This window comes from Lactuca virosa, chromosome 6, assembly GCF_052849685.1.
Source record: "Lactuca virosa cultivar CGN04683 chromosome 6, Lactuca_virosa_CGN04683_v6, whole genome shotgun sequence".
Taxonomy (NCBI): Eukaryota; Viridiplantae; Streptophyta; class Magnoliopsida; order Asterales; family Asteraceae; genus Lactuca; species Lactuca virosa.
The window spans coordinates 4,320,521-4,330,583 of record NC_136431.1 but is presented as its reverse complement, the minus strand read 5'-3'; the positions used below and the strand labels follow the sequence as shown (position 1 = coordinate 4,330,583).

Sequence of the window (10,063 nt, the reverse complement as noted above, 5' to 3'; positions counted from 1 at the left end):
ACCACCAAGACTTCAACTATTTTCTGTGTAAGTTGTTGTCTTCTTACTGATTTTAGTTATCATCATACAACGAATGAGAAGGCAAACGGGAAACAAGTTGCGCCGCTAAGCCCTTTTATATGGTAAAGCCAATTCTTTTGAAGACTACATCCATAGATCGAGGGGATATAACATTGCGATGCATGATCCGTTGTAGTCTACTAAGAAGCTTCACCGCATCCGACGCAAGGAAGCCAAACGTATCAAATGCAAATGGTATGAACGCGTGTTGATTTTCCATACACGGTTTCTCATGTTTGGCGACCTTACATGTAGCAGCTTTTAATGCAGCTTGTCCCGCCGTGAAACCCCCGGCCCTCAAACTTACGAGAGGGGATACCCCAGTAAGGTCCACACATGCGTGTTTCCTTCCAAACCATCCAAAAATCAAAACATCAGCCGATCTAAGGGTTGACCTTCCTTCTGTCGGGCCAGTCAGGAAATTCACAGGAGCCTCTTTCTTGGCGGAAACCCCGACACGCTTACATATGTCGACCAAAACATCCATAACCATATCGTGCCTGTATTTGAACCCCGGGAGTTCTTTGCAATGAACTGCATGCTCGCCGAAAGAGTCCAAACATGCCTTGCGGCACACCGGACATATCCCATCGGCTGGGAATATTGGAATCATGAGTCGATATCTGAGGATGGTACGATACTCCACCGGAGACATATGTTGGCCAAGCCCATATATAGGGACAACTAGAAGAAAATCTTGAGCATGTGGTGCATGTAAACACTGGAAAACTGCTTTCTGCCGAGCCGTCATATTGAAATTCACTTCCATATCTTGGATAATTTTACTAAAAAGGACACTCGCCAGTGTATTCTGGGATTTAGGGGGCGCGGTGTCCTTAGTAGTAAAACTGCTAAGGTCAATGTCCGGAAGCTTGTTACGAAGAGAATGTAAGGCACAAGCATAATCAGATTCCATACCATAAATGCCGCTATCCCGTAAGATGTGGTCTTGCAATACCCAAGATTGGGCCCGTGAGGCAACAAAATCATATGAGGTAGCCTCTACTGCCGAGTATAAACCCAAACCACCAAACCGAATGGGTAGGGAAGCAAGTCGCCACTGTAAGTCGCCAAAGAAGGGGCCACCACAAACCACAATGTCCTCAATCGCCCCGCGTAATCCATTATCGAAGAACAACGCCTCCTCCTCCATGTGAACGGGTTGGCATATCCTCAGCCCAAAGAAAAGTTTAGCAATACCCATACAAGACCGAAGTAGGAGGAGCTTACTCTGCGGGCCAGACAATTGTGGAAGAAGGCGCATCAAATTCACAGCGCCTTCAGCTCTCTTTATGGCTAAGTTGCTAATGAAACTAGCATCTCTGCTAACAGCTCCCCCGAGAAGTTTCACCCCCAATGGCGGCCTCCTGATGCCAACCGGGAATAGCCCCTCACGCAGCTTCCTTCCATCACACGAGGGCCAAAAGAGCTCGGTTTTCTTGATATTCAACTGAAGGCCCAATTTTGGGCCAATAGCCTTAATGATGTCTAAGGCTTTGGCTACCTCCTCAGCATCTCCAATAAGTGTGCCATCATCCAGGTACCATGCATGGAGAAGAAGCTTGCAATTGTCTCTAATATTATGTAAGAGCGGGTGCAACACAAGGGCAAAGAGAAGTGGTCCCAATGGGTCTCCTTGTTGAACTCCAGTAGAAGACCAAATATGTGTGTCCCCTAGATATAACCTTGCTGCTTGACCATATAGGAATTCTACCCACAAGGATATAAAAGGGCACCTCAATCTGACCTCATGAAGTAATACAGATCTGTCAGCAAGGTTAAAGGCATTGGAGAAGTCCACAATAAGCATGGAAAGAGACCCGTCATTGTGGCGTTCACTCAACACCCTGTTGGCGCTATGTAATACGGCTTCAGCGCCACCTGACACCCCGACCCCGAACTGAAAATCATTGAGATACTTGGCCATTTCTTTACCAACACCTTTCATAGCCAGCCTGGAAACCAAACGTCTCCATATAGTTTCTACTACAATAGGTCGTATTCCCTTGTCAGGTTTTAGAAGCAGTGTAAGAGGAGCAGAGGCAACAAATTTCGCCAAAATCGAAGGGCATCTCCCCTAGCCATAAATTAATCAGACATGTGATAGCACATAGGAGGTCTTTGGCAATTGCTGAACCTTCTCCACAAAAATCATATAAAATGTGTTGAGCTCTCAACCCATCTCTCCCACACGAGGTTCCTTTAGGGAATGATTTAATGCCCCCCAAGGACATTGTCAATATCAACCACAAGGGGAGGTACTAAACATATGGTACTCGGCATGGATGGTGGTGGCTTGTGTGGATGCTTATCCTCCAATGCCTTCGTGGTAGCATCCCCGTATGGAGCAACCCCCGAGGAACATAATACTTTCACTACTGTTGTGAAATGCCCATCAGCAACCTTACGGAGACATTGTCTGACGTTGGCGTGACCCCGTGTTCTATCCTCCTGAATGTACTCTTCTTTTTTGCCTTGTTGCTCCATCCTTGCATTGGCAACCAAGTTTTTAACAAGCTTGGCTATACCATCTTCTGTACCCCAAGTAGCTAATGCGCTTAAGATGTTACGATGTTGCAATGACTTCCTGTTCCCAGACCTACTTTCTTGTCTATTCTTGGGCCTGAACACCTGAAGAGTACACCTAGGAAGAATTAACAATGTAACCCACGCTTCAATGGACCCGGGATGAGAGTACACCTAGGAAGAATTAACAATGTAACCCACGCTTCAATGGACCCGGGATGAGCAGCAACCTTGGAAAGAGCTGCTTTCAAAGCCTGAGAGAAAGCCATACGACAATTATGAGGGATGCTTTTGACAGTAGTGATAGGTAGCTTAAACACAAGATCAAGGAGCTGAGCATCCAACACCAACCCCTCATTGAGGTTGGCATCCAGTTCATTGGGTGGCGGCTTTTGAATACCAACAATATGTCCGCTCATGTCATCAACATCACCGCTAAATTTAACAAGACCACCTGAGTGTCGACACGAGCGACTTAGGGCATGGAGACTCATACAATCCCCACATATCCATTGACCAAACTCATTCAATGTTGCTGCCACTGACATAAGCAATCCAAGGTCTAAAGAAATAGCATCTCGCAACACAGCTCTACGCTCATCCGTAGAGAGGTGCAAACTCTTGATATGAGAAATCATACGAGATATCCCCTTACCACCCACTTCACCGTTCGGGCAACAATGAAACCCCCGAAAAGGACACGACCAAGTTCCGCTCGCATATGTATGGGAAGACGCCATAAACACAAAAATAAATCTTATTAAAGACTCAAGGGGAGGCTCGGAATGAGAAGCAAAAATCCAAAGGAAAGAGTGATACTCCAACAAAAGGTTGGAGTGCACAATGAAAACCACCCCGGAAGAGACTCTACATCTTTTTGGGTCCTAACATGGCTGCAACACTTGAAAAAAAAGCTTTAGACATTTTATCGAACACCCGGCGGACAGAAAAAGAAATATATGATTTGCACCGATGAGACTTCAGAATTTAACCCATATATAATCCCCTTTAGTCCATGGAATTTAAACCATAGAATTTAACTAAAATAGAACTGTATTATCACTTCTAAAACGGGGGAGGGGGGCTTGGCAAATGGAATCTCTTTGTATGAGTTTGCAGCGAAGTACAAGAAACAATTCCGAAAACCTTCCAATGCCCTGAAGTGATTTGAAGGCGAACAGGACTTCCGATCATAAAAAAAAACGGTGATAATTCCAATGTAATAAGATTTCTGATTTCTCTAACACTCGGTGAAATTAATTGTAAGGCCACCAAGTGTCACAGGTCCTGAATCTGCTATCTTTGATCGTGGAGGTGAAGGTCCGTATTAAAGTTGTTTGAAATTGATTTCGATTTTGGATGATTAGTTCGTATCAATCATTTGAAGAACTCATATCAGATAGATATATGATTTTCGATTTTGATTTTCGAGTATTGTTTGGTGTGTCGATGTATATCTTGGAGTTTGATGTGAGAAAGCTAAGTTGATCTCTTGGTGTCGAACTAGTTTTAAAATTGACTGAGATGGTTTGAAATCAATGGTATCGGTGTCAAGAATCGAAGAATGGATTTTGATTTTGAAGGGGGGAGGCTTACTGATTAAGTGTTTCTTACTTTCTTTGATCATTATTTCACTTCTTTCTAAGGTCAGAAATCAACGACTTTTCTGCGTAAATTTGCTGATTAGTTTTTCCTATGATCATTGTTTAAAGTTTCTAAGTTTGTAAGTTGATCGATTTATTGTGGTTTGTGACCAACGTAGAGGACACTACACACTACAGGTGTATGTATGTGAATGTGATTACAAAGTGTTTGATACTTTGTTCTATGTCTTTTTTACTCATTGTTCAGGTCAATGTACAGTTGTTGATGATGCATATGTATGTGATTAGTCTGTGTTGTGTAACCAATGTGTGCATATGTATGTGTTTATGACTAATGACTTTATGTGCTTCTTAGTTTGTTTAAAGTGTAAACTTGTACATTCTGACTTTATTTGTTTCCTGGATGGATTTATGAGTTTTAGTTGCTTCTTGATGATGCATTATTCTAGAAACGTTGAAAACTTGGAAGATGATTTGGATTTAGAAGAGAGAGAGAGAGAGAGAGAGAGAGAGAGAGAGAGAGAGAGAGTTGTTGTGTTAGATTAGATAGTAGGAGTATTTGACAATTTGGTATGAGCAATGTTTTAAACTTATAAGTGTCATTTTTGTTTTCACGTTACCTATTTAGGAGTAGGTAGGGTAGGTGATGGAAATTTATTTTTTCATGATTTAAAAATATAACTGTCATTTTCATTTTTGGTAGGATCTTGCAAAGGCAAAAGCGAGCAGCAACTTGTCTTAATTCAGCAATGGATTCTTCTGCAAAATCATTCAATCCAAACAAGCATTTGAAAGAACAGTAAAATCCTCGTTCTTCTTAGTGATTTTCTGTAACAAATCAGATTATGTATTATTCGATGGAAATGACATTGTGTGTAATTAATGTTTATCAGATTTGTGAGCGACCTAACTGGATCTTCCATGGTTGAAGTTTTTGTACTTTCAGCAATATTTTCTGTACGTATGTTTTCTTATTCTTCCTCAATGAAATGAAATGAAGTTGTTTAATGGTAATTGAGCTTCTAACATTTTGCTTGATTCAGATGCTTATTCTCCTGCGACATACCATCAGCATCTACAACAAAATAGGTGATTTCTGCGATTACAGAATATGAAAACATTAACATTATTTTGGGGAAATATGTTAATGTTATTCAGTTGTTGAACAAATAGCATTTAATAAATTCTTGTTAACATGATTTTCTGCAGTGTTTGCTTTTTCCTCTTTTCTTTTTCTTTTAGTAAAATGGATTAATTTGGTTTGCAATTGCATCTCCAGATGAAGAAACTTCATCAAAGAAAAAAACAGTTGGGTCATGGGGGGCTTACATCATCAGAATGATAGTAGATTTCCTCTCCATTGTTCTTCCTATCACTCTGGTTTCTACAGTAAGCCTGTTGCAGATCTTCTCTTGTGTTAGTGTTAGAAGTTAGATTAGAAGACTTATATAATAATATGAATAAAATGTGAAAAATTCTTCACAGGTTCTATCAGAATGGAGTTACACGATTGGGGTTGTATTTGTATTGGTGTTGTTTATCTATTTTGCATATAAGAGGTAATAATATATCTTCTTAATCTTCCCTCTGTTATGTTGTTATTTTTTCCAATAAATCATTATCCTACAAAAATCTTCCATATGATGCAACAGAGATGGATCTTGGCATCAGGAACAAGGGGTTCATATTCATTCTCTTAGGGAATGTGTATCATCATACAGGGTTTCATTGGTAACTTCAACATCATTATATATTTCATTTTTCTGTTGCTCTAAAATAAAATTTTGATTGTGTTTTGTGCAGATGCTTATCACATGTGTTTGTATTTTGGCTGTTGACTTCAACATATTCCCTAGAAGATATGCTAAAACCGAGACTTATGGGACTAGTTTGGTAATTATCATATATTTAACAATATCTTTTATTGATAAATAAAAAAAATCTCTATATATATATATATATATATTTTTAGATGGATGTTGGGGTAGGTGCATTTGTTTTTGCAAATTCATTGGTTTCACGTCAAGCGCGGGGAATTGCTACAATGTGAGTGAGTCATCAATTAAATTATGTTTCTGAAACAAACACTTATTTATTTATTTTTGGTATTTTAGGGGTTTAAACTTAAAAAGTGCACTCACGTCTAGTAGCCCACTGCTAGTGCTAGGTTTTGCTAGACTTGCTTTTACATCTGGTGTTGACTATCAGGTACATAAACTCTGTCTGTTTCTTTTCTAGACTGAATAATAAATAAATGACTATTCTACCCCTTATAGGTTCATGTGGGAGAATATGGTGCTCACTGGAATTTCTTTTTCACACTTGCTGGTGTAGCAGTGCTGACATCACTTGTCAATGTCTCTCCAAACTATTGTGGGCTTTTAGGTTCATTGGTACTAATAGGTAGGTACCAAGTATAGTTTTATCTTCTTAATTAATAATTATCTTCTTTTTATAAATTATAATTATATTTTCCATTTGCATTTAGGCTACCAAATTTGCCTAATCAGTGGATTGAACGTGTATCTGCTATCTGCTGAAAGAGGAACAGACATCATCAGTCAAAACAAGGAAGGAATCTACAGCATATTCGGTGAGGTATTTTAGGAAATACATAACAAGGGTAAAATTGTCTTTTTTTTTTTTGTTTTGGTAATCATTTAGTTGTTTTGTTTCCTGTTCAGGATATTGGGGGCTGCATCTTATTGGTGTTTGGTTAGGCAACAAACTTTTGTTTGGGAAGAATATGAAAAGTAATGATTGGGCAAGAAAGAGAGTTTGGACTCTATTTCTTTTCTTCTGGTATATATCTAACTTTTTAGAGTAAATTTTGTATTTTCAGTTTTCTTTTCCAATTTTGATGCCTAATTTCAAGTGTTGTAACAATTTTGGCAAGATAAAACTATTTGGGACCAAAAGTGTAATTTTTATAACAAAATACGTTTATTCTCATCTTCCCAGGTGTTTGACTTTGATTCTGGACAGTTATGTTGAAAGACCTTCACGTAGAATGGTTTGACTTTTCCATGATTTATTTATTATTATCTGTAATATTTTTAACAAAAAGTTGTGATGTTAAATTGTTAATTGATTGTTTATTACTTTTCAGTGCAACCTGACATATGTCACCTTCGTATTGGCTACAAACCTACAGGTGATTCTTTTTTTTATTTTTTATTATCACTTTGTCATATTTTTTATTAAAAAAATAGAAAGTCATTTTTTTTTCAGACCTTGGGAATAATAATGCTCTCTGGTGGTAAAAAGGTGTCACTACTGGAACAAGCAATCAACCGAAACTTGCTAGCGGTTTTCATTGTGGTAAAGTATTTTGAGCTTCAAATTTTGTTCATCAAAGTTTTTTAGTTAAAAAAAAAAAAAGTAACAATTTGACATGAATTTATGCAGGCAAATTTATTAACAGGATTAGTGAATTTATGGATGAATACCCTGTTTGTGTCTCCAGTCACAGCACTATTTATATTAGTTGCATATGGTTTTATTATTTGTTGTGTTGCTGGATTTGCAGATTATAATGGTATTAAGTTAAAGTTTTGGTAAAGATTACTTGTAATACCAATTTTCTTTTTGTTGTTTTTAACTATACCTTGATGATTTGAAGCCAAATGCCATCTTGAATTGAAACCCCTTTCTTTTTGTTGTTTTTAACAAAGTATTTTAAAATAGTTTTTAAAACCATTTAAGTAAAATGCAGACATCCCAAAACATCAAAATCTTTCAACAAGCAAAGTATATATATATATATATATATATATATATATATATATATATATATATATATATATATATATACAATCAATAAAGTAGAATATGTATCATAACATACTCTACTATTTCAAACAATACAAAAGTTTTCTTTCTAAAACTCCATATCTCCAAAATGCACCACTGAAGACGCTACAAACCCGAGCACATATAAAAATAGTGTATTAGGCACATATAAAAATAGTGTATTAGGCACATATAAATCTGTTCATATTAACGTAATTACTGATATTTAATCCATAGATTAATTTAATAACCTCCATCTTCAACAAAACAAACCCATACACTTTGCAAATAGCTATTTCAGGTGGATTACTTCAACATATGAAACATTAGAATTCATCTAACATACTAATTCACTAACGAATAAAACATCACATGTAACAAATCAAGGCTAATCAACGATACATTTAGATGTTACTTACAAGATGTGGCATTTGAAAATTTTCAACTTGTCATTGATCATAACATCTGTGTAATCAACTAATCATTCATATAATCTCTCAAACTACCGAAAATTTTATCCAAGTCAAACTTGGTTTTCAACAAACTATGATTCAGCAGGTTGTTCATTAGAAGCATTATCTTCTTCAGTTTCACTTTTGTCAGCATCTTTTTCACTAAATGCTAAAGTAATCGCCCTATCCATCAACTCCTGCATTACATACATATTTACAAGTTCATGAATCATGCCATTAAACATAAAGTCTCTTTTTCCAAAATAAAAAATGAAAACTTAAATCTAAAACAGAAGAAAAACTTACCTTCCCATTAAAGGTGGAAATTGCAGATTCTGCTTCTTCTTTAGTTGCAAAAGTGACAAATCCATATCCTGCTGATCTTCCTTCAGGGGTTTCAAAAACAACCCTTGTTGATACAGGGTTTAATTCACCAAAAAACTCTCTAAGATGATTAGCTCTTACTCTCCATGCAAGATTTGACACATACAACTTGTAACGTTTCTCTCCAGGAGGTGAAGCAGGAGGTGATGATGATGATTTCTTGTTTTCTTTTGCAAACTCTACCCGGATAATCCTACCCATTAATTCCTAAATGTACCGATTACCATAAAAGAACTGATTATTGAGATCAATTTTGATAGAAATTAATAAGTGGAAAACAGAGAAGATTACATACATAAGAATCATATTTTTGGATTGCAGAAAGTGCTTCATCTGTAGATGACATTGTAACAAATGCATACCCTCTGCTTTTCCCATCTTTCTTCCTCATTATTATCTGTCACCATTAAAACAATTGAGATTGCTAGGAAACCCTAAATGTTCTTCCGTTTAGCTTCAATTTTTGCAAATTTCTAAACAAACCATATCTAATAATAACAAAGAGTGGTAAATTGATATAGAAATGAACCTCGGCATCTTCTACTGTTCCACATTCACTAAAAAGTTTCTTGAGGTCGTCGACAACGAAAGACCATGGGAGATTAAGAACAAAAAGCCTATTTTGTACGACTTCTTTCTGGGGTTCTTCCGATTTCTCGTTTTCTTCGACCGGAACCTCTTGAATTGTTGACGATGGTGATGACGATGTGAATACTTGGAAGTTTCTTGAAATGGTAAGGGGATATGGGTGAGATTTGTGGTGGAGTTTGGAGGTAAAAGTGGGAAGTGAAATCTTTAACCTTGCAGGGAGTATTAATGGCGGATTTGAAGAATATGAGAGACGGGAGAATGAGATTGGTAGTGATTCAAGTGTTGCCATTTTTGTTCCTGAGCAAAACCCTTGGAGGAAGATTTTCCCTCGCTGCAGAAGGGATAAAGAAGTGAAACGAGTTGTGCTTGTGTTGTTTTTAGTATTGGATTAGTTAGATGGATATTTGATGACAAAATTTTGTCCTTTTCTAGAGGTTTAAAGGTCTAAGAATCAAGTCTAATAAAGGTCTAAACCATTTTTATGGACAAGGGTGTTAATCAGGTCAATTCCATCGACTTCCAGGCTAATCGAGTCGTGCTATTCGGGTTTTTTATTTTTTTTTTATTTTTTTTATTTTTATAAAGATTCCTAAATCCGACTTTTAATAAGATAATGATTAGTCGGGTTTGGGTTTCAAGTTAATAGGATCAAAT

General features: G+C 37.1%; 2 protein-coding genes across 8 annotated transcripts; one reads left to right on the top strand and one right to left on the bottom strand.

Moving 5' to 3' along the window:
• The first annotated feature begins 3,621 nt into the window (after nucleotides 1-3,621).
• On the top strand, nucleotides 3,622-7,837 carry LOC145120844 (uncharacterized protein At4g17910-like). 7 transcript variants are annotated; one of them, XR_013714395.1, is made up of 17 exons: nucleotides 3,622-3,906; nucleotides 4,894-4,989; nucleotides 5,084-5,147; nucleotides 5,234-5,279; nucleotides 5,470-5,606; nucleotides 5,676-5,749; nucleotides 5,843-5,921; nucleotides 5,994-6,083; nucleotides 6,163-6,236; nucleotides 6,305-6,398; nucleotides 6,467-6,593; nucleotides 6,679-6,783; nucleotides 6,875-6,992; nucleotides 7,152-7,203; nucleotides 7,300-7,344; nucleotides 7,403-7,511; nucleotides 7,599-7,794. XR_013714395.1 is itself a non-coding variant. In XM_079056641.1 (17 exons), the coding sequence occupies exons 2-17, from the start codon at nucleotides 4,940-4,942 to the stop codon at nucleotides 7,749-7,751; spliced, it is 1,398 nt and encodes a 465-aa protein (XP_078912767.1). In that variant the 5' UTR covers nucleotides 3,622-3,791; nucleotides 4,894-4,939; the 3' UTR covers nucleotides 7,752-7,837. The 7 variants fall into 7 exon arrangements, 6 of the variants coding, with proteins under 6 accessions (XP_078912767.1, XP_078912768.1, XP_078912769.1 ...); XM_079056641.1 differs by having other exon boundaries at nucleotides 3,622-3,791; nucleotides 7,422-7,511; nucleotides 7,599-7,837; XM_079056642.1 differs by having other exon boundaries at nucleotides 5,470-5,579; nucleotides 7,422-7,511; nucleotides 7,599-7,837.
• A 520-nt stretch (nucleotides 7,838-8,357) lies between these two features.
• On the bottom strand, nucleotides 8,358-9,799 carry LOC145118541 (28 kDa ribonucleoprotein, chloroplastic-like). Its single transcript, XM_079054234.1, has 4 exons — nucleotides 9,348-9,799; nucleotides 9,114-9,215; nucleotides 8,741-9,025; nucleotides 8,358-8,631 (listed from the first exon to the last, which is right to left on the bottom strand). The coding sequence occupies exons 1-4, from the start codon at nucleotides 9,696-9,698 to the stop codon at nucleotides 8,527-8,529; spliced, it is 843 nt and encodes a 280-aa protein (XP_078910360.1). The 5' UTR covers nucleotides 9,699-9,799; the 3' UTR covers nucleotides 8,358-8,526.
• Between the last annotated feature and the right edge of the window lie 264 nt (nucleotides 9,800-10,063).

What these genes read in the sequence shown, in the direction of transcription:
- LOC145120844 (XM_079056641.1), top strand. Translation starts at nt 4,940, where the DNA reads ATGGATTCTTCTGCAAAATCATTCAATCCAAACAAGCATTTGAAAGAA. An exon ending in TACTTTCAGCAATATTTTCT is followed by an intron (nt 5,148 to 5,233) that starts GTACGTATGTTT and finishes TGCTTGATTCAG; the next exon opens with ATGCTTATTCTCCTGCGACA. An exon ending in CAGCATCTACAACAAAATAG is followed by an intron (nt 5,280 to 5,469) that starts GTGATTTCTGCG and finishes TTGCATCTCCAG; the next exon opens with ATGAAGAAACTTCATCAAAG.
- LOC145118541 (XM_079054234.1), bottom strand. Translation starts at nt 9,698, where the DNA reads ATGGCAACACTTGAATCACTACCAATCTCATTCTCCCGTCTCTCATAT. An exon ending in TCCAAAAATATGATTCTTAT is followed by an intron (nt 9,026 to 9,113) that starts GTATGTAATCTT and finishes CGGTACATTTAG; the next exon opens with GAATTAATGGGTAGGATTAT. An exon ending in TTTCCACCTTTAATGGGAAG is followed by an intron (nt 8,632 to 8,740) that starts GTAAGTTTTTCT and finishes TATGTAATGCAG; the next exon opens with GAGTTGATGGATAGGGCGAT.